Source organism: Rhagoletis pomonella, unplaced genomic scaffold (genome assembly GCF_013731165.1).
Source record: "Rhagoletis pomonella isolate Grant_MI unplaced genomic scaffold, Rhpom_1.0 Rhpom_scaffold_00008, whole genome shotgun sequence".
Lineage (NCBI taxonomy): Eukaryota > Metazoa > Arthropoda > Insecta > Diptera > Tephritidae > Rhagoletis > Rhagoletis pomonella.
The window spans coordinates 43711350-43734991 of NW_023458562.1; the positions used below are offsets into that span (position 1 = coordinate 43711350).

The 23642-nt window shown below is 34.1% G+C and overlaps 2 protein-coding genes across 2 annotated transcripts in view; one reads left to right on the forward strand and one right to left on the reverse strand.

Annotated features, from left to right (window-relative positions):
* The window catches only part of LOC118745308 (MOXD1 homolog 1-like), a 113328-nt gene that overhangs the window by 46779 nt on the left and 42907 nt on the right, over positions 1-23642 (forward strand). Inside the window, exons 3-4 of the mRNA XM_036478832.1 lie at positions 17885-18091; positions 20519-20686. Of these exons, the coding sequence (XP_036334725.1) occupies positions 17885-18091; positions 20519-20686 (375 nt within the window). The remainder of the gene's footprint in view (positions 1-17884; positions 18092-20518; positions 20687-23642) is intronic.
* On the reverse strand, positions 18148-19279 carry LOC118744912 (DNA replication inhibitor plutonium). The gene is made up of 4 exons (XM_036478341.1): positions 19162-19279; positions 18886-19089; positions 18617-18817; positions 18148-18561 (listed from the first exon to the last, which is right to left on the reverse strand). Exons 1-4 carry the CDS (start codon positions 19166-19168, stop codon positions 18455-18457), a joined length of 519 nt encoding a protein of 172 aa, XP_036334234.1. The 5' UTR covers positions 19169-19279; the 3' UTR covers positions 18148-18454.

Below are 23642 nucleotides of genomic sequence, written 5' to 3' on the forward strand. Positions count from 1 at the left end.
TAAGTTAGCTTTGGGACAATCTTGACCACCTTATATATAGAAATGTTAAGCCCGTTGCTTTAGCTTTAAAACGACGTTAAGCTGAAGTCTCTAGGATGGGCAGAACCCGAGATATGTATAACGATTTGAAGAAGTACATGATTAGTCAGAATCACGAAAAAATGCAAACTTTGACAGATCATATATCCGAAGAAAAAAAGAAGAAAAAAATCTCTCGAACACGTCTTAGCTTATTTCATGTATAGACATGACAAATTTTTTTTACGAAATCGGTCCGACTTAAAAAAGAATGACTCATATATATATAAATAAATAGTAACTGAGCAAACAACGAAGATAGTAACAATATTACTTTCTTGTTTGTTTTGTACTCTTATTTTGAACTTGTTATATTTGGTTTTGTTCTTCATCGAGAATTTCATGTATATTTCACCAACAAGGTTGTATTATATATGTAAATCGATATACTGAAAAATTGCGCAGACAGCCGCATACATGCCGCCATTTTTTTACAGAATGATACTACAATGTCCAAGGTATACGTAAATGATTACACGTTTGCTTGATCGCACCTACTTCTCAACTATAAGTCTACGTACATAGCCAAAAACCCCTTATTTTTAGACTTATGATAAAAAATAAAATAAAATACTTAGTACCATAGTCAAAGAAAACTAAAATCACTAAATACCTGAACAAGAAGGTTCCGTTGCCGTTTTTGATATATCTTTAAAGAAAACTCAGATATAGCTTGGAAATTTGAAATATTAAATCGCGTTTTTCTCTTTGCGCACACTGAAAGGAAAAAGTGACAACTTTAAGAGTATATTGCAAGAAAACGGTAAATTTTTGGGCAAATATCAAATCTCCACATTTATTCAACGAAATAATCTGTTATCTCCATTGCAGTCACGGTTTAGAGCTAAGCATAGCTGCGCCACGGCTATGTTAAAAATAACTGATGATATTAGGGTACAGTTTGATAATGGCTATCTGACACTTCTCCGCCTTTTGGATTTTTCTAAAGCCTTTGACATGGTAAGTCACGACCTTCTTTACAAAAAGCTTAAACATTATTTTGGATTCTCTGATAGCTCTGTAAAGCTTATGGCCAGCTACCTAGTAGGAAGAACTCAGAAGGTGACTTGCAAGGCTACCTCGTCTGCGTCTAGTATTGTTGTCTCCGGTGTTCCGCAAGGCTCTGTTCACGGTCCTCTCTTGTTTAGTCTTTTTGTCAACGATGTATTCTCTGCTTGTCAGTATGTGAATGTCCACGCTTATGCTGATGACATTCAGTTGTATTTGTCTAGTCGTGTTGGTCTTGTCGAGGACTTGTGTTTTAAAATAAACAGTGATTTGTCTGCAATTTCGCAATGAGCCAATTATAATTGTCTTTGTCTGAATGCTGCTAAGTCATATGTGTTGCCCATCAGTAACAGTGTGGTACATTTGGAGAATATTCCGAAACTTACTATTGGTAATAGCGTATTAATGTTTACTGACAAGATACAAAATTTAGGCTTTATTGTGAATTCCATGTTGAGTTGTTCTGACCACATTAATAAAGTTGTTAGCAGTGTCCATGTTGTTTTGCGTAGGTTAAAAATGTCAGCTTTGTTTACACCTCTGGAGACAAGAAGAAAGCTTGCTGTTCAACTTATTGTGCCTCATATCACGTACTCTAAGCTTGTGTATAGCAAACTTGATTCCGCTTCGTCTCACAAAATTCATGTTTTGTTTAACAATGTTACGCGTTACGTCTATGGCCTCAAAAGATATGATCACATATCTTTGTTGAAATCTAAAATTCTTGGATGTGGCATTTTTAATTACCTTGCGGCAAGAAATTGTATATTTATGTTCAAGCTCATCAAATATAAAACTCCCAAATACCTTTATGATAAACTACAATTAACTAGGTCAAGTAGACATCAAACTCTGGTTATTCCTAAATACACCTATTTGTCTTCGTCAAGGCTGTGAGGCTCTGGAATTCTATTCCAGAATCTATCAAAAGTGTTTTGGTTGGTTATTTTAACACTAACACACTAACTTTAAAATTAGTTATAACTATTTAATGTAAGATTTAAGTTTACTTCAAATTTTAAATAAGCCTTCAATTTTGTTATTTCCATCTATTGATGTATTATAAAAGACTTAACGTCTTACGTGTATACCCTCATATCTTAAATAAATAAATAAATAAATATTTGATTGCATACTGATGTAGAATTTTATCTACTGTCACTTGGTACTAAGCCCTTCTTTGTATTTTAAAAATCATTTTTGGAATTAATACGCAATATCGACATCAATTACCCCACTGTACGCTTATATTCCCTTCCAGAACAGACTGGATAAATACTTCTTATTTTACAGGTAGCTTTACCTGGTGTATGGGGTAAAGTTTCTATGAAATTCATAACAGCAATGTGGAAATTCTACCGTAGGCAACAAATCGGCCACTCACCGAGTTATTGCCAATTTAGGAATAAATAAGTTGTCAAAAATTCCCAAACTTATGAATTTCGCCTTAACAGTATTATCCAAAAGCGTCTAATTTATACCAAAGACAGGATTGAAATAAAATTATAGTTTAAAAAACTAAAACCTCGCTATTATAATTTCCAATCGTACTGTCGTCCGATATGTAACTTGAGAATAGAAATCGCTGCATCTTTTAGGCGCATCAATACATATTACATAGTTACATCCCGAGCTAATAAAAGGGAGGTAAAAATAGGAAGCCCTATAGCGAAAGAAAGAATTAATTCCGTTTCTAAGATCAAATTTTGTATACAGAAAATAAATGAATTATTAAAAAGAGTAAAATTATCCCAAATATCGCCTGAAGCGATAAGAAAACGACTCATTCTAGTAATAAGAAAACGAAAACGTTTCAGAGCGACTGGTAATAAGAAATCGATACGATATTACCGTCATTAAATTTGTTTCCGAGGGCAACACGTTTTCTTATTGCCGGCAAAAAAAAATGTTTGGTGGGTTGTTTATTGGAAATTTTCAAAGTACTTAATTTGTAATTGTGCTTGAGATTTCAGAACGAAAATGTAATTGTATTGAAGTATTGGTACGGTGACCATTCGTACCGACTTTGGCGGGACAGTACCGATTTTGACAAAATGGCGCTGCTGAATATTTTTTAAAAGTCGGGACGTATGAGTGGAGCAGTAATATCGAAATTTTAATGCTCTCACCCCCTAGGATTATTCTAAATCGAAGAAATATACCCCTGCTTTTTTTTTCGAAATCAAAAATTATTTAGAGTAGGTTGCTCAAAGCGCTCAAAGTTTTCCATGTATTTTATATGGGGAAAAAACCATTTTTCGTGGAATTGGTATAGAATTCTTGAAAATCAATATTTTTCGATCGGGGAACACTGTTTTTCTTCAGGAGACTTCGAGTAATAACACCCAATTGTTTATTTTACCATTTCTAAACACTAGCGATTATTATGGATCCACATTTTTTGGGATTTTTGGTGGACTGATTAAATAAACCATTAGGTATTATTACTGAAAGTCTTGTGAAGAGAAACAAAATTTTCCAATCGAATAATATTGAGTTTCAGGAATTCTGTCCCATTTCCATAATTTTTTTGATTTCCAAATAGACAGGGGTATAATTTTTTCGGTGTAGAACAATCCTAGGGGCATTGAAATTCCGACTTTACTTATTATGGACCACCCTTATGTACGTATGTACTTACATACAAATATAGTTAGTTGTGAGACTGAAATCGAAGAAGTATAGCATTCTTAGTCTTCTAGTACTTAGCTTTTTATAATTTTTACAAAAGCCTATTTAATTGAGTGCACATGTTAAATAAAAGTTTGTTTCAAATCTATTTACATTGTTTTGTATGTCGGATTTAAGCCAATTCGCTATTAAGTGAATAAATATTTGTATGTATCCATATAACCACTAAGTACTAGCAGGACTTACATATTAGCCACGTTGCATATGAAGTTTTAAGTTTATTATTAATTTTCTTTGTTTTCAATTTTATTGAATAAAATCCACTCAAAATCTTTGAGTAAAAGGATAACGAACTTCCACTTATCTTTTTAATCAAAACGGTCTGTTTCATTGAGTGGTCATCTACCTTTTTTGATTGGCTTAAAAATATTTCTGCGAACAATTTGACAACGGCAGAAGCAGTGAACCCAAAGGGACGCGCTAAACAAAAAAGTGCTTCTTTACACTTATCTTTTTATCTAGATTTACCGTACTTAAAAGGGTAAAGTCCTATTTTCTTAGGTCATTTAAGAAAGTTTTTCACTTTATTTATGAAACCTCATTCAATCTTTTATTTTAATGTTGAGAGTTTTTCAACTTTTCAGATGGCTCGAATTCACTTTCGCCCATTTCTTATGGACGGTTTATGACTATTATATGATGGTTATATGTATTAAATTTTACACTTAAAGGACATTGCCAGGCGACAAAATAGAAAATATTAAAAAAAGAGTTTAAAGCAAAGAATTTTTAGTATTATCGGAAGTGATATTTTCGTTTATTTTACGTACGGTAAGTTCATTAACCTAAACACTTAGTATACCAAGTTTACGACGCAAAATGGAAAACGGTTTTAATGATGACCTTTATCCTTTCAGAAATCCACTCCGACACAATCTCTTTTTGGTCAAAATACATAGTAGTAAACTACTAGTACTCTAAATACTTTATGAAAATTATGCAGTAGCAAATGATGGCAATGCCGAGCATGGCACAAGATTTGATTAAAAATCAAAATATGTTACTCCACGCCATTTTAGCTAAACCATGAATAAACTGAAAATATATTTTTGAAAGAAATTATTTAGGTGAGTAAATTAAGTGATTCAGGTTAATAAAATATGGAAAAGTTAGAATCTTTAATGTTTTTTTTTTATTTAGTACTTTAATTAAAAAATTGGAACATTGTATTTAATAAAAAGTAATGTTGCTGCCTTTTCGGGTTACAGCCTGTTTCTTAAAGGGTCTTAAATCAAACCTGCGCCACTAAAAGCCCTTTTACCACTCGCTCGAGGCGACAAACTTGAAAAACTTAAAACTTGAAAACTGTAAAGCTGATGCCACATAAAACTTTTGCTTCGCTTTGCGTGACAGATTCGCTTTGACAGATAAGATGAATCGTACGAAAATGCACAAAGCATGCCACATAGATCGTTGAAGCTGCAGCGCCAGGCGAAAAAATGGCCAACTCCCATCTTTTGGCACGCTTTGACAATCAGCCGGTTTAATATTTATTTTGTTTCGTCCAAATTCGAGTTTTCATGTAGAAACCTAAAACTTAATTACATTGCTGATATTTTTAAAGCAAAATATATCAAATCCACAGCAATTTTGACGAGTAAAAGAGCGATACAAAATTGTTTTTTTGGCGTTCATTGTGGCATACCTTTTGCGTCTGGCGTTTTGCTGGCAAAGTTATATTCGTCAAGCAAAGCTGCAGGTTTTATCTGGCATCAGCTTAAATTCCTTTCGATTCACGCTGCACAAGTTGAGAGGACTTTCAGTTATATTTATTTCTTCTTTATTGCGGTGCAATAATCGGGGCTGCAAATATCGGATGTATCCTCCTGACTTTCATCTTCACAATCTATCATCATCTAGTAAACACCGTTGTTTTCCAAAGAATTCTTCATTCTCATTCTTTTAGTTGTTTCAGAATTTGGAGAACCTGTAGCGTCATGAGAATTTTTCGATTGCAGTAATTTTTAATCCTTTCATCTGTGACTAGTTTGAAAAATGTGTGCTCATGGCGAGGTGGATATGACAAATAAATTGTTATTTTCTACTAATGAAAATTTCGAAGCAAATCTGTTTGTAAATTCGTGGTAGCCAAGCTAATTAGTTCAAAACCACATAGTTAGCATCATATAGTGGGGGAGCTGACAGTATTTGCACTTGTCTTGCCTTCATTGATGGCTAAAACATGCGGTTTACATGATGTTAGTCGCCGATTTCCAATTGGGTTAGGGCCATTGATACCAGTAGATTGGCAAGTCGAAGACACACAATAAAATCACAATTTGAACTGTCGCCTCATGTGTCATCGACTTGCCAGTTACCTCAGCTGGAGCGTAACAAATAAACCAGACGAATAAGTGACAGAAAATTTTGTAGCGGGAACAAAGCGGAATTCTCATGATGTCATGATGAAATGACCTAAACTGCATAAATGGTGAAGTTTTTTTGTCATTGACGGCAAATGCCATCGTCTGCCAGAAAGAATGGCCGCTGCAGCTGCTTGGCGCCACATTTTGAATCACACGCGCCAAATTATTAGTTAAAACAGAAATTAAACAAAAATTACTGTTACATACGCTCCCATGGCAAAAATGAGGACATGATTTTCTCTAATGAGATATTGTTAATCGTTACAGAGTGTAAATTTCTCAAGTGGGCCACATAAATTTGGACCGTCAAGATTTTTTCCCACAAATCACTTAATTCGGTTTACAACCACGAATAAAAACAATAATAGAGCAATTGTGCAAAATTCGAAGTTCTACAACAGTTATTCTTATTAACTTTTTTACACGAATTCAGCAATTATTTATTTTCTACTGATTCATAGCATGTATCTTGCTGATTTTTTGTCGGGATAATAGTTAATTATACACTCTTTAGCCTGACTGTTTCAGTTGTGGAAATAATCGTTTTTTGTAAACACTTTTAATGTTTTTGGGTGTTAAAACGCCGCCGTGGGTCCGCCACTGACTGACACGTAGTTTAACATCCAATATTTTTGTCATTACGTTAACAACAGTTAAAAACAGTCAATTAATTCATTCCCACATGGCATTTTTAAATGCATCCAATTTTCTGTCATTTTAGTGCCTAGTAGAAATTTTAGAATTATCGTAGTGAGGGGATATTAATGTAGGATTAAATACTAAAATTGAGGTCGGGTTCCGGTCGCATTCAATCTTTTTTTTACTTGCTCTAATGTGCATATGTATGTATGTGTATTTGTCTTGAAAGGAATATAAAGAACTAGCTTATACTCGCGGGTTTCACCCCACGTTTTTATACAAATGTGCGAAATAATTTCAAATTCTGTATTATGCTTTAATTTCACCTTAGCTGCATATTATTTTAAGCGAGTTACGGTTTTTAGAGCGTATTAATACTTCCAACTCCATTGATAAAGTACCACCTTTTAGTACTATAGCAGAATGCTTCCAGAGATATACATTATGAGAATTTTAGATCGTATCAAAGTTGCCACTCCCAATTTTTCACTAACTCCGAATTTCGTTAAATCACCATTAGAAATTCCAATACACTGCCTCAAATACTTTCAGAGACTTGCGGTATTAAAAATTCACTGGTATGGGAGAACCTACGGAACCTTTTTATAATGTATTGAACCTCCATGGGTAGCGTAACGCCCCCTTTTCAAAAAACCCCACTTTTCTTCATGAGCATAGGATATATTTCATATATCTTCCTATCACGTTCCCTTATCTTATATCAACGGTGTGCAAACGCGGCTCTTTGAGCCAAATGCGGCTCTTTGCTTAGGAAAGTGTGGCCTTTTTTACTTTCTCTTTGCTTAGAACATTTTGGCTCTTTTTTTCTTTTTAAAATACATATTTCTTTGCTGGACCTTCTCTTCCATTGTGTTGTTTTTTTATTTTATTCTGTTTTATATACACACTAGCAGACCCGGCGAACTTCGTTCCGCCCAAAATTAATTTTTTTTACTGAAATATTTTGGTCGAACCATTTTTACCAACAATTCACGTTCACGATTCTGAGTGATACATTTATCTGCTAATACATATTACGGTTTGGTGGTTGTCAAAAGGCCTATTTCCATTGTCGTCTTTAATAACCTAGCGAATGTGCATGTTCGTGAAGAAGTTCTTGAAATTCTCCAATGATCTGGCGTTTCACAGAACGGTTAATCGCAAAATGAAATAAATTTGAAAAACTTTTTCCCATTCATCATTCCCATCTGTCCTAGAAGCTGTATGGCATAGTTGGTGGCAATTTAAAAATTGGTGAGTATCGTTGTTCTACACACACTTATTTCAGTCGAAATACCTTAAAGCTCTTATCAAGGAGCGCAATGGTTCTGATGGTAGACATAATGCTGGTCATTTGAGATTGACCCCTGGACAACTCAATCCTGGTGTATCCAAATGAAGCTCGCAAATGACGTTCATTGGGCCAATCGCAACACACGGGGGCTCGGCACACTCGGTGGTACAGCACGTCGATGTAATCGGACACTCACGGCACTTCTTCTCACTCGACGTTTTTTAGTAACAACTCGCGTCACCCGGCGGCTGTTTTTTGCAATAGTATTGCCCTTACCGTTATAATTACATAAGTACCTCGTATATAAGCTAGATCGGATCATAACTGAGATTTTAAAAGCTTAAACAGACGGCAGCGTTAATCGGGATTAACTGGGACTTACTTACTTACACTTACAAACACACGAACGAAGTATTATATGTATATACATTCAAAGATAGGTACATTCAGTACCTTTGGGAAGACGCCGCGCCCCCTTCTTAAATATCCCGAATTGTATCTAAGAGTATGCGATAGATTTCGTATATCTCTATACTACTATATGTATGTTCGAATACTCAGCCATAAACACTTCCAGGAATGTGCAGTATGAAAAATTCGGTTTATTTGAGTAGAGTAGAGTACTTGACTATAATGAACACATCCAGAAATAGGCCACTTTCGAGGCATGTAATAACCGCGTGAATACTGCACCACTGATGAAAGTTTGCAAAACTGTTGCAAGTTCCCAACTGATAAAACGTTGGAATTTCACACCGAACGTGATACTTTAATAATGCGCACAACACTGCGGTTGTGATTGCAACTCGAACAACCCCATATGCAGTACGAAAAACTCGATTTATATGAGAGGAGCCACGCCTGTTTTCCAATAACATCAATTTTTTCATGAGTATGCGATTAATTTCGTATGGGAGGTGCCACGCGCCCTGTTCCAATAGCTCCAATTTTTCTCCAAGAGTATGCGATTGATTTCATATATATCCCTACCAAGATCAAGTACTCTACCATGAACACTTCCCGAGATATGCAGTATGAAAAGTTTGGTTTTTATAGTAGGTGCCACGCCTTCTTCACTTAGCGCTATGCAATACACTTTACGACCTGTTCCCCGCGCTCATTTTCTAAATTGATTTTATATATCTCCATACCATTCCAGTACACTGCCATGAACGCTTTCAGAGATATGCGGCATGAAAAATTCGGTTTTCCAATAACATCCATTCTTTCCATGAGTATGCCATTGATTTCATATATTTCCAAATATAGACAAAAAATTTCATACAAATCGGTCAAGCCGTTTCGGGGGCGTTGACCACAAATACCGTGACATAAGATTTTATTCGAATGGTGGCAACCCTATGCAAATTTTTTTCTGTTTTAAGTGTTTTCATACATTCGCAGCGGAATAGATTATTGCGGCTTATTAAAATAATTTTTTTTTGATAATTCAGATATATGGCAACACCGTGTTTTCCAGTTGTCTCTTTACAAACCTTCTATAGACAGAAAGACACAAAATGAAATAAAAACGAAGCAAATCCGTTGAGCCGTTCTTGAGTTATGCGACAACAAATTTTATTTTTATATATAAAGATATGCAAATTAAGATCGGACCCGCAATTGGAGAATGAAAATTGGCTTTCTGACTTAATGTTCTTTACCGATGTGATGGAACATTTGCAAAACTTGAATTTGTCTCTACAAGGAGAGAATAAAAATGTTTTTGATTTGTCGCAAATTATTTTAACTTTGAAGCAAAACTACGTCTTTTTTATGATCTCAAAAAATAATATTTCATAATTTTCCAAGGGTAGAAAAAATATTGCACATGATTTAAAAGCGGGTTTTGAAAAAAAGATTTGCCGATTTGAAATTATTTAAATGTAGGTTTGCATACTTCATCACCCTTTTTTAGGTATCATAATTGAGGATGAATTTACAATATCGGAAATACTCCTTTTTAAGAAAAGCTAAGAAGAGTTGGAGTTTTTGGAATGAAAAGAAGATAAGACATTGGAAATGCAACATAAAGCTTTGCTATAGCTTGAATTCCGGCAATAAGTACCAGATTTAAAATAACCACTTTTGAAAACAGCTGCGTCCCGTATATTTCCAAATTTCGGTACGACGTATAACTATGAGTCTGATACAAAAATATGAAGGTAGAACCGCTGAAAGGAATTTTTCAAATTCTTGACGTTTGCAAGCAATTTAATTTTAAAATTTTACTCTCAAACTCACACACACATTCTCATTTTCAATCTCAAACAACAACAACTTTGAACAATTCCTTTTATTTACTCTCAATTTTATACGATTTTAAAATGTTGGCAAACTTCAAAAAAAAAATCATGGCCGACGCATTGAGAGAACGGTTTTACCTTACTATGCTTTTATCATGGTCTGTACTCTACAATGAAATTCGTAAAGTCAAAATACCGTTCACAATTAGTTGCATTCGCGTACGTGGTAATTATTGAAAGTTATAATACGCAAAAACTTGCAAAGTAGGGTAAATTGAGAGAGCAAAATGACATTTCATTTTGAGAGAAAGTTGCTGGTTTCTGCTGGAAAAATGTTTGCCAACTGCAATTTGCCAAGAAGAAAACAGCTGATCAAAAACAGCTGGTTGGAATTTACGCAAATCCCTAAATTGAATTTGATGGTTTGGATGTTAAAATAGTAAAATACGAGTAATTAAACTTGTAAGAAGTAAATAATTATTATTTTAGTCAGTGAACTGTGTCCGGCTAAGACTTCGGGATTTGTTTTCTTAAGTTTTCAATTTTATACTTTTGAATGTAAACAAAATTTCTATCAGCTGTTCGTCGTGAAACTTGCAATTCAGGAAATTTTCTGCTCGCGTACTCTCTTGGATATTATTCTCTTGTGAGAGAACAGATGACAATTCGCAGGAATTTTGCTGTTGCACATATTTTACTGGAGATTTAAACGAACGTACCTATTGACGCACCAACATTGAACAGAACTGTTACGAACGGCTTTAACTGACGTAAAACCAGATTTTGAAAATTTGGCCATACGAAGAATTTGGTTTGTATGAGAGGTGCCACGCCCCTCTTACAATAACGTCCACTTTTCTCCATGATTGTTGAATCAATTTCATATACCACTATTCCAAGTTCCAGTGCTCTACATTTTAAATATAAATAGATGCCATGCAGGTATCGATACTTTTGCTTGGAAGTAGTATCGAAAAAACTATCGATGCCTGAAAAATATCGGACCTTAGGTATCGATACCTACTCGTATCGGTACTCATTGTGTATTCCGTATTAGGTAAAATTTATTTTTTTAAATCACAAGTTAATCATCCTCTGGAATCCTTAACTACGAATAATAAAATTTAATAATGTAAGAACAGAAAATACATAAAACTCCGTTACATAGCAGAACTATATGTTTAATGATGAATGGTATTTACGCAGATACCTATACATTGGAAATACCAACAACAAAAATGAGAATTAAAAGTTAATTTTATTTGAGAAAACATTTTTTAATAAAATATTTCAGCGAAAAAAGTCTTCTTTTGTTGTACTTCTCAAGAATAGAACTTTTTCCAAATGTTTGCCAGTCAACCGATTTCTTGTCGTGGTTATTGTTGCTCCTGCTTTCGAAAACAATCGTTCGCAAGGAAGATATGTTGCAACTATGTATATGTGAATATGATCATGCTGGTTTATATTCTTCTAAAATTTTCTTCCGTTCTTCTAATGGGTTCGACTTCAGGGAGGATATTGGATGGGATAAAATGAAGAAACGTATTTTTTTTTAATTTTGGAGATCGCGTTTTAATTTTATTTTTTTTTTTCGTGACATGTTATAGTGCAGCTAAAAATGTTGTTTTTACATGTAATTACCGAGGTATTATTGGGGCATATTCCCTTAATTACATACCTTTCTTGGACAGTTAGAATAAGCCGAGTGCCCGAAAATACGCTTTCGAAAAGAGACTGCTAAAATGAAAACGTTGACACTGAACGTTTTAAGCATAATCCCCATCTTATCAAACTCGTTACCTCTCTAACGTTTCTCTGGTCGCTGATTACGCATCTGATGTCGACTTTGGCGCCTTTTTGCGGCTTTCGCTGGCAATTAAGATGCCAATAAGCAAAGGGCGATTTATATTAGGCAAACGTAGAGGAAACAATTTCGGAGCAAAATTTAACTTGGTATCGGGCTTCGATACGAGTACCTTTTTTCAATACCTAGTGAGTACTTGGTTCAAAAGTAACGATCGAAAGTAAAGTATCGAGTAAGTGCTTGTATTTACCCGTATCGTTTCATCCCTAAATATAAACAATATGAGAAACTCGCTTTGTATGGGAAGAGCCACACCCCTTATTACAATGTCGCCCTCGTATGTGTTTCCACCCAGTTCAAATACTCTTGCGCTAGACTTTTATAAAAACTTGTATATTAAGTATTAAATAAGCAAAAGAAATACAGCCTAAACCGGTCAAAATAAAAAGTTTCTATTATTTCTTGCCCCAGTGTATATTTTTTCATTTATGTATATAGATTAATTGTTGGACTTTCCTCTAGTTCTCCTTCAATTCGGACCACGAGCGCCGTTTTATTATGGGCATGTGCCCATTATTATGGCCAACATTAGTTAAGTGCTTACTTAATAAAGTAGGAGATGCTGTTTCATGCAAACGCTTAATTCTATTCCTCTTCGCTCAAATGTTCGCTCTCTTTCTACAACGCGAATGCGGAGGCAAAATTTATTACAGCAAAAATCTCATTTAGTTTACACAACACTTTGTGCAAACACACGACAATAAAGGCTAAACGTTTCCATAAAGTGCATATGAATCGTCGCACCTGAAAATGGCTTTTGGAAGGATTTTTTAGTTCATGTAATTGCTACTACCTTTTAAAATTTATTACTCCTGAAAATCTTAATGGAATAACAATTACTTCTTGTTACACATTACACAATGTTGACCTTACATACATAATATGTATACATACATACACATAAATATGTATGTATGTACATAAGGGTGAGTCCTTTTTTCTAAATCGTAAAGTATTTTCTGATTCTGCAGATAATTCTAAGAGAAAGTGCAGAAGAAACCATGGGTCGGAAACGAGTTTCGAGATTGCGTGTTTTAAATGAAAAAATTACCTTTTCGCGATACAAAATGTTCTTCAACTTTTCTTAAAACTTTTGCATATGTACAAATGTTTATACTTTCCGATTTTTCCCCTTTAAAATTGTGTTTGCTGTTAATGCGGGATAGTTTTGTTCTACAACTTATGAAACAAATCCAACACTGTAATGTATAAAAAAATCGTCTTTGTATGGAAGAAAATGCCCAACTGTATACAGTATACTCAAAATCTTTCTAAGAAATCTAACTAAATAGCTAAAACTTTTTACGAAAGGTGTTGAATTTCTTTTTTTTTAAATAATGCACAAAAATTGAAACTTGTATTTATACGATTTTTGGTAAAGAGTAAACCATATCTAAAAAAAAAAATTATTAAAGTTATATAACAAAAAAATTAATTGTCAACATACATGTACATGTGGTTCGTTTATAATTTTAAGACGGAGTTTATCTTTGCATGGTAAATACGGTAAATCAAATAAAAATGTTGTAAACTAAAATATGGACATTTTGTATGCATTAGATGCAACAAAAGGTGAACACCCCTGCATGGAAAGCTACTAGTTGTGAACTAGAATGCTACCAGTTTGCGTTTCAGCCCTCACGAGATGTCAGTTGTGGGCTAATTCATCCCCCGTGAAAACCATAAGTATGACATTTACCTCGCGGCGTTCCAACAGTCGCAATGGTCGACAGAGCAAAGCATTAGCGTGGAATTCCTCAGGTCCGCGGTTCAAGTCCTGGCGCAGGGATTTTTTTATTTTGGTTTTTTTTGTAATTTTTAAGTTTAATTCAAAAATATATGTACATTCACTTCCGGAACAAAGTATCGACACAGCAAATTTTTCACAATATATGCAACAATTTTCATTATAATATTTTTCCGCTAAGTTCGTATAAAAATATTGTTCATTCTATAATAAAAAAAAAACCTAAAAATATAATTCCTACACTTTGTGCAAAGCTCGCGAAAATTCAGCATGTTTTCATGAACATTTTAAACTTTTTAATCAGATTTTTTAGAATTTTTGTGAGTATGCAGATTTTTATCCCAATCAATTTCATTACAATAAAGTGTAAGTTTTAAGGAGCTAGGAATTACCGTTGATTTTTGGCATTTTTTTTCACGCAGTCTCTTCCATACAAAAATTTTTTTTCGAAAATACTATTTATGGAAAAAATGCAATTCAACAAAAAAAAGGTCTCAAAAATCAACGCGATTTTTGACTTTTATTTGTTTACTAGAAATAAATGGGCTGCAAAACTGCATACTCAAAAAAATTCAAAAAAATTGGATTAAAAAGTTGAAAATTTTGATGAAAATTTGCTGAATTTTCGCGAGTTTTGCACAAAGTTTATGAATTATATTTTTGTGTTTTTAGTTGTTGAATGGACCATTTTTTATATAAAATTGGCGGAAAAATATTAGAATAAAAATTGTTGCATATATTGTGAAAAATTTGCTGTGCCAATACTTTGTTCTGGCAGTGTATGTATATTCATTTTTTTAATTTCTTTTTTTTCTTGTGGCACAAGTATGTATTTCTTCCCATATATATGTTTTTGTGCAATGAAATTAGATTCTCAAATTTTTTATTTACTCACATACTTTGAGAAAAACAAAATTTTTCTTTTAAAAATGCGCCGGTTAGTAACCCATTTCCGACTTAGAGTTTCTTTTACATTTTCTATAAGAATTACATATCAATAGGCACCGAAAATACTATGCAATTGGTCGAAAAACTTTCGTCCGGAAATTTTGCGCATCCTAATGTACATATGTACTAAAGGATATTTGGCGCTTAAACATTTTGGTAAGTGTTTTGCCAAGCTACTCCGCAAATTGGCGTCTTGTGTTGTGACATACGGGCTGCATTTCTTTATTCATTCTGAACGTTTGGAAAAACCTTTTTTGTTTACTTATTCTTTAGAGCGTTTCTGATGATATGTTACTGTATATTTCAAACGCATTCTGTTTATTCCGGCTATGAAATTGGATTATCCGGAATGTATAAAGAAACGCAGCCACAGTTATAGATATGTATGTACATACATACAGCTGGTAGCAGCGAACGTGGAGTATCATTTGCGAGACTCAAGGGGTTTTCGAATCGCTGCCGCTGAAAACAAGGGTGGTCAAGGTTTTTTAACCCTTTCCGGTCAAATCCGTCCCTAATGAATATAAAAATTTTTCCTCTTAATTACAAGGAGCATAGATCCTCATAATACCAAAAGTAAAAAAAAAAATATTCAAAAGTTGTTTTGGGTAGCTATTAGGGCTACCTCAAATTTGTGCAATATATTGTACAAAAGTCCGCATTATGATTAATCAAAATTTCGAGTAAAATGAGTAATCAACATTTCAACTCTTTACATATGTATAAAGCAAGGAATGAAACCGAAACCCAAACCGAAACCGTAACCGTTTAAAACCGTTTCGTTTTTCAAAACCGAAACCGAAACCGTAACCGTTATCTTGACCTGAAAAGGAACGATACCGAAACCATTTCAATCACAGGTTTCAATCGGTTTCCAGAAATTTACAAAAATAGTAAATAAAAATTTCTTTGAAATAAATGATTTATTTAACCAAAATCAGCAACATTTTGCTAAAATTCTTGTTAAGTAGTAAATAAGTATGCCAAGGTAACTTTTCGCAAAAATCTGCTGATAACTTTGTTGTTGTGAATCGATAATCGATTAATTATATTTAAGTACTTTCTTTCCCGTACGCAATGCGAGATCTCGCGTGTGCCCAAAATAGCCCAGAAATCATGCCTGTACTCAACAAAATGGGTAATAGAGAGCGAAAATTCGAGCGTATTCGATCGTAAGTGTATTCTTCTTCCTGCCCGAAACAGCCCGAAATTTTCTCCGAGTAAAAATGGATAAAGTGTCAAAGTGCCTGCATTTACTTGGTGCTTTTAAGGAAAAGTGAATGGCCTGTTGATGTATTTTCAATCTATGTACTTAAAATCAAATTTGTGAAACCAAAATTCAGTTTCCAAGTGTTTGCATTTAATACCATGTTCTGACCGACAACCAAAACATTTTTCCTTCATTTTCTTTTCATTTACAACCTTTAACTTTCATTCTTATTTTGCTTTGGCAGTTAACAATAAATCCGAAATGGCGTATTAAAGATGATAAAATATAACTTCCACTTCGATAAATAATCGAAAAAAACTAGTGAAGACACCGATTGGAATGAGTGGAAAGTGAGTTTTCAAGTAGTTTTCAGCGAAAACTGGTTTTCGTTTAACAGATTTTATATGGACGAAAATACAAGTTTTAGGTCGAAAACCAGTTTTAGCAACGAAAACATTTTTCCGATGTCGGTCAGAACATGGTATAAGTGTCCAAAACAAGAACAACGTGAATTAGCTGTTTCTCGACTTGTGGGCACGAAATGTGGGTTTTTGCGTTTCCGTACTTCTGAACTTTGTTCCATTTTTGAAAGAAAATGTTTCTCTTATTCTCTAATTACCAAATCCGGTCCGGATTGTTAGGGAAAGAAGTAATTTTCGATTTTCTTTCCTCAACGTTTAAGACATTGTGATTTAAATAATATCAACAAAATTTCTGTGAAAAACCGAAACCGGAACGAAACCGAAACCAAAACCGAAATAAATTTAGAAGAACGAAACCAAACCCGAAACCGAAACACTTGGCAAAACCGAAACCCAAACCGGAACGTTATTTTGAATCGGTTTCATTCCTTGGTATAAAGTAGTTAAAGTTCCTTGATACTTTGAAAACAACGTTTCTGTTTTCAAAAAGTTAAAACAAAAAATTTGTTTCGTATACAGAATGTAAAAAAGGAAATAAGCCTTTTCCAAAGCAAACTCTTTTAACGAGTAAAATTATTTTTTTTGAGTAATCATATTTCAAGTAACTCGATTAATCATCGTTTTGAGTAATCAAAATCTTGATTACTCGAGTAATTGATTAACCGAATAATTGATTAACCAACTTGCTCGAGTAATCGAATAATCGCACAGCCCTAATATACATGGGTTTCGACGTTGCATATTTTGCAGCGATAGGAAATGTTGTTTCCCATTTATTTTGTTGTTGTGTGTTTGCAAGCTATGCAATCCATGCAATCCGTGCTACGTGCAATGGCTTTGCAAGATTTGGAGAATACCTCTATTGTACATTTTTTTGGACCACTCGGGAAAAATATTTTAAATCATGATAGTTTAATTTTAGCATTTTTATATGATGAAATTCTTTTTATATTTCCATACTATGTGCTTTAATTAGCGATTTTACTCGCCTTTCACGTATTTTTTGTACAGTAAATTACCACAACTTGCCTGTCACTGGAATTTTATAAAATGGTCTATTTTTAAATTAAATTCAAAAAATATTTTTGAACCGTTTTCGATTTTGAAATTTACGTAAACTATTCGGGACATTCCGAAACTTCATAAAGTTTAATTTGTTTAAAAAAATATTAATAAGATTTTTAGTAGCACGCTTCCAATGTTACAAAAAATTAAATGTACAATATATTGTACAAATGCAATATGTATGTTGGGGGGGGGTTTACATAACCCCAACATTTGCGCCAATATCTCCAAAAAGGCCCGGAAACATGTGTTTTCCTTTATCTCGAAAGATTTTTTTGGGGATGTAAATGAATGCCCCCAAATTAGTCTTCGTTTCATTGTCCATTATTAACATTAATAAATTTTTATCTTTTTCAGGACTGTCATGGCTCAGCAAAACACCCAAATTCCGCGCCCATTCAAGATGATACCCAAAATTATAATGTGATCGATGGTGGACAAAATGGAACACACACTTGGGTGGAATTTTCACGTAAACTCGAAACATGCGATCCATACGATTTGCCTCTTGGGGTGAGTAGTTCTCAAATAGCTCAAAAATATTAGCATGCCATATCTACAAGCAGTAATAAACTAGAAATATTAAACTGCTTTATTATATTTTTAAAAGTCAAAGATTAACATATGCCCATAAATATATGATATCATTCTGAAATACAAATTTTACTTTATCCTAATTGATTGCTATGCAACCCGATACAATTTTTAATCCAGTAGATTACAAACAAACAAAAACCTTAAGTTTTACAACAAATTATTAGAACAAAACATAAAACGAACATTTAATTTCGCACAAGGTTCAAATTTAAAACATCAACATTAAAAACTATGAAAAAGATTGCAGATTCCGTATTGGCGTTATTTTGGTGCAGCCCATTATCGCATTCTGTAAGCAGCTCCATTCGCTGAAGTTGGACGCCTTGGCTCAGTTCCCGATTTATTATAGATTTCTACCCATTCGCTTATTTGGGCTGGTGAAAGGCCTATGAAATATTGGATTATCGCACTGAAAATGTCAACAAATGATAACCTACTCACCGTGTGCCGTTTTTACCTCCTCTTCAGTGGTCGTAAAACGTTTGTAAAAGTCTATAAGCGTTTTGTTTTGACGCAGACATGCCACGCATAAAGCCGGAAGTATGGAGGACTTATTAAAATCTGAATAGGAGCGAAATCTCACCAGAAGACGCACAACCTCTAAACTGCCCGCATAAGTTGCCATCGTCAAAGCATTCTGACCTGCAAAACGCCCCCAAGCAAGCGCTTCTAAAATTTTTCAAATGTCTAAGTTTAAACAAGCAACTCACCTAAATAGTTAATAGCTTTCAGGTTTGCTCCATAGCGTATCAGCACCTCTGCGTGCTCGCGTTTGCCCATAAAGCAGGCTTTTAGAAGTGGCGTATTACCATAGTCATCAGTTTCCTCCAGCTCTAACTCTTCGCGATTACTTTTACGCTGTGCTAGCAAAGCGTACAACGAATTCGCGCTGCTTTCCCTAATACACTGGCTGACTGAAATTGAAAAAGAGTGAACAAATAAGTTGTGCACAAGAACTGTGTTGCAAAAAAAATATGGCAGCATACCGCTCATTTTGACGTGAAGACTAAAACTAAACTAAAATACCGTTCTTTCAAAGGCGTGCAAAGTAATTCAACTAAACACACAGGGTTGCAATTAAAAATATGTATCATTTATTCTATTACATAATTTAACAATTTGCAATTTAATATATTTGTTAGCATCTACTGTATGTGTACACAGTATCGGTCATATTAATAGCACCCCTACTTTAAAGTGATATTGTTGGTTTCTATAAAGTACAGTTCCCTAATAAAACCCATATAAACCAAGTTTAAAACTTTGAAGAAAACAACAAAAATGTGCAACAAATTTTCACCCAAATTTCAAACTTTTTTCTCAGAAGTGTTAGAATTTATTTAAGTATACAGCTTTATGGCCCATTCAATTTTATTGCAATAATGTACAAGTTTCAAGGCGGCCGCTGTGGTGTAGTGGTAATCAGTGCGCGCTTTTATTCCGCGGGGCCTGGGTTCAAGCCCTGGTCAAAGCAACATCGAAAAAAAAATATGTAGAAAAAAGGTTTTTTCTTAACAGCGTTCGCCCCTCGGCAGGCAATGGCAAACCTCCGAGTGTACATATGTATTTCTGACATGAAAAACAGCTTCTCATAAAAATACAATCGCCGTTCGGAATAGGCGTAAAACTGTAGGTCACTTCCCTTTGTGTGACAACATCAAGGCGCACGCCACAAATCGGAGGAGAAGCTAGGCCAAACACTAACATATGTGTATGCGCCAATCCATTATTATTATTATTGTAATGTGCAAATTTTAGGTGGCAAAAAATTATGTTAATTTTTTTTTAATTTTTGTTTTGTCACATTTTCTTCCATATAACGAGTAAAGACAATTTATTTTTATGTGGAACAACCCGCAACACAGCCGGCGAAAAAAATTTAAAAAATAAGCCGCAATTTTGGGACACTTGAAACTTACACATTATTAGACCGAAATTGAATGGAATACTATAAACCTGTATTCCCAAAAAATTCTAGCACTTCGCAAAAAAAGGTTGAAATGTGGTTGAGTATTTGTTGATTGATTTTTATAGTTTTCTACAAAATTTTCAACTTAGGTTCTTTTGGTTTTGTTAGAGAGTGAACTGTATTTTAATTGAAATGGGGGAGCTATAAGACCGAAAGCGTACAAAAATTCTAGTACCAGGGTGACCGAGCTTTGTTCGGAGTGCTTTACCCAAACAACAAAATTATGCTGTGTATTTTTCCTTTTACGAATTCGCCATTTTAACTATTTAAGTTCTAAATACATATATTTACCAGTCATTTGCGTATATTAGTTTTCTTCCTTATTCATCTTACTGACCGCGAATACACTAATATATCATTTTTTCTTTCAACAGGTTGACACCATCAAAGTGCTGTGGACATTTGGCGAAACGGACCCGATATATGGTGACCTGAAGGGACATGGCAAAAATCGCGGCTTCAAATCCCTTAATTTATTTGGTCCTATGTTTCGGAAAGAGAGCAACATTGACACCCACAAATGGGATGTTACAGTGCAAAATGTATGTACTCTTACCTGCTTGGGTCTTTATTGAAATATCTGCATGCATAAATATACATATGCATACAAACTTATACATGCGTATGGATTTGTATAAATGGCCGTATTTCGAAGTAGATAGGGTACTTGAACACATACTATAAGAAAATTTCAGGAATGTAAATTTTTGGGCAGCATATTCCACGGTTAGTTGGTTACCCCGCATAACTGGTTAAAAATATGTGCTATCGAAAAGAGATATACATACCTTCAAATTTCCTTCCTTAATTGATTCCACGCCTAATTGAAATAAATATTCTGCAATTTTTGAAATGCAGCAAGTGGGGAATACTATAGTTTCATTGTCACTTTTTTGTCGCCAATTTATCAGATTGTGACATTTCGTGCTACCATACCCAATAGCTAAAATATTTCAAATTTTATTATTAACCTTTTATGTATCTACAAACATTTTGGCCCTAAAGCCATTTTCTCAAATAGCTTCAAAAATTTATCAGCACTTTAACACATTTGTTAAGGAACAAATTTGTGTTTAAAGGGCAGATAAGGTTAAAAAACGATTGAGAGAAATAGAGATTGCGCCCATCGCCCGCATCTGTTCTTTGTGAATTTGACAGAATCAGCTGTGTGCAATTGTTGATTGAAGAAATCCAAAAAGCGATATAACTGGGAACGGTTTAGTTATTTGATTTCGGGCTATTGTGTCATAATTATTGTGAAACCTAATTTTGTAATTTTCGGTCACTAATTTATTAATAAATTCGGTCTGAAAAATGCACTTTTTCTGAATTTCGGAGTGAGTTCTAAACAAATATACTGTGGATGGCGTAGCCGGAGTTATATGCACAAGAAATGTTGAATACCTTTGACAATACTGTTTATCGAGTTTTCATTTCCAGTGTAAAAATGCTAATTTTAGACCATTTTCCAATGGTTCCCCAGAGGTATGTGAAATGTTTCGACGGATTCAGGTGTGACTTTTTAAAAAGTGTGAACTGTGCTCTTTCTAGTGGGTTAGACATCAAGACCTACGCCCAATCCCCCTCAGCCCACTAACCCAAAAACTGTGGGCAAATAACTAAATGTTTCCAAGCTATTCGTGCGTTAATATTTCTGCGTAGTTTTACACAATTATTGAAACATTACAAGGCAAAATGAAGTCTGCAGAGACAAATTGTAAAAGTGAAAACAAAAGGCAAGCGTGCGATATAAGTAGATATGTTTTTTGTATGTACATATATACATATGTATGTATCTACATTAGAGTGGCCTTAATGAACCGATTTTTGAAAACCAAAGGTATTCGCACGGAAAATTATGAGGTTGGGTATAAAAATAAATATGAAATTATTTTCGAAGCTTTCAGATAACTCTTAGGAGTTCCGGGTTGGACCGAAAAGTGACGAAATTGAAGCCAGTTTTTATGAATTTTCATATTTTATAATTTTAAGATGGCGAAGTTTTATTGTGTGCCTTTTTATCGAACATTTCATCGAATAACTTTCCAATTAAGTTTCAAATCGGTTAAAATAACGCAGCATCATAAAATTGCAAAGGCCTTAGAAGTACGGAAAAACACACATCACTAATTTCAACCAAGCGGCAGTCCTATAATCCGATGTTAATGAAAAGTCAAAAGTGCAACAAAGAGCGTGAACCGCATTTTTTACAAAAATTAAAGTGAACTAAGACAGAAATTTACAAAACAATGTGAGTTTTAATCGGCAAAATGGCTTCAACATCGGCAAGCTCATCCAGGAAACAATTCCGATCCGATGACTATACAATTTTTTTAGTTGGAAAATGTGAAGGTGAACCCAAAGACGCAAAGTTGCCGAGCATGTTCACAAGTTCTGCAATTATTTTTTTACAAAACGCGAGTGGAATAAAATTCGGTGAAAGTCAGTGTAAAAAATACAATTGATGCTACCATTTATCAAAAAGCAAACATTAATACGATGACCGCAACAACTGTGTGAAACAATTTTAATGCCACCACCTGCTAGGATTTTTCTATATCGAAAAAAGTTGTACCCCTATTTTTTATTTCGAAATCAGAAAATATTTAGAGACTGCTCAAAAACCTCCAAGTATGCCATGTATTTTATATGGGGAAAAAACCAATTTCATAGAAATGGTATAGAATTCTTGAAAATCAATATTTATCCATCGGAAAACTCTGTTTCTCTTTAGGAGATTCCCAATAATACCCAATTGTTTAAGAATTTTTTAATGGTAATATTTACCAGTTTTATAGGTCCTCCAAAGACCCTAGATATAAAATGCAATCGGGGACCAATAAAAAATCGTTAGTATTAAAAAATGGTTAAATAAACAATTGGATATTATTATTGGAAGTCTCCTGAGTAGAAGTAGGGTTCTTCGATCGAAAAATATTGATTTTCAAGAACTCTATACCGTTTCTACGAATACTTGTTTTTTTTTCCAGTATAAAATACCTGCAAAAAATTTAGTGCTTTGAGCACTCTCAAAATATTTTTTGATTTCAAAATTAAAAATAATTGTATATATATTTTTTTTTTGGTATTTAACAATCCTAGGGGGTGGCGGCTTTGTAATTCTGACTTTATTTTATTTTGGGCCACCCTAACGTACATACATATCGTCGTTTAAAGTACAAAACCGCATATCGTCATTCTGCAAAACCGCGTAACTGACATTGGCTGCCAAAAATTGAATTTGCTCACACAAGCTCTTGGCCCAATCCTTATCCATTCGTCTTGAAATATACTAGCCAGAAATGCGAATGCTTTATAAAAAAGTGAACCATTTTGAAATATTAGTGTTTTACGCTCTACGCGGTTTTGCATTTTGCTGATACGCGGTTTTGCATTTTGTTGATACGCGGTTATGCACTTTAAACGACGATATACATATATAACGCCTCAAGAGCAAACGACCTTATAAACATTTTGGCGAACGCCGAAAATTACCTT

Bases quoted from the DNA above. Each gene is read 5' to 3' on its own strand.
- LOC118744912 (XM_036478341.1), bottom strand. The intron at 18,818-18,885 runs GTGAGTTGCTTG...GGCGTTTTGCAG, and splicing joins GAAAGCTATTAACTATTTAG to GTCAGAATGCTTTGACGATG. The intron at 18,562-18,616 runs GTGAGTAGGTTA...AATATTTCATAG, and splicing joins GGAGGTAAAAACGGCACACG to GCCTTTCACCAGCCCAAATA.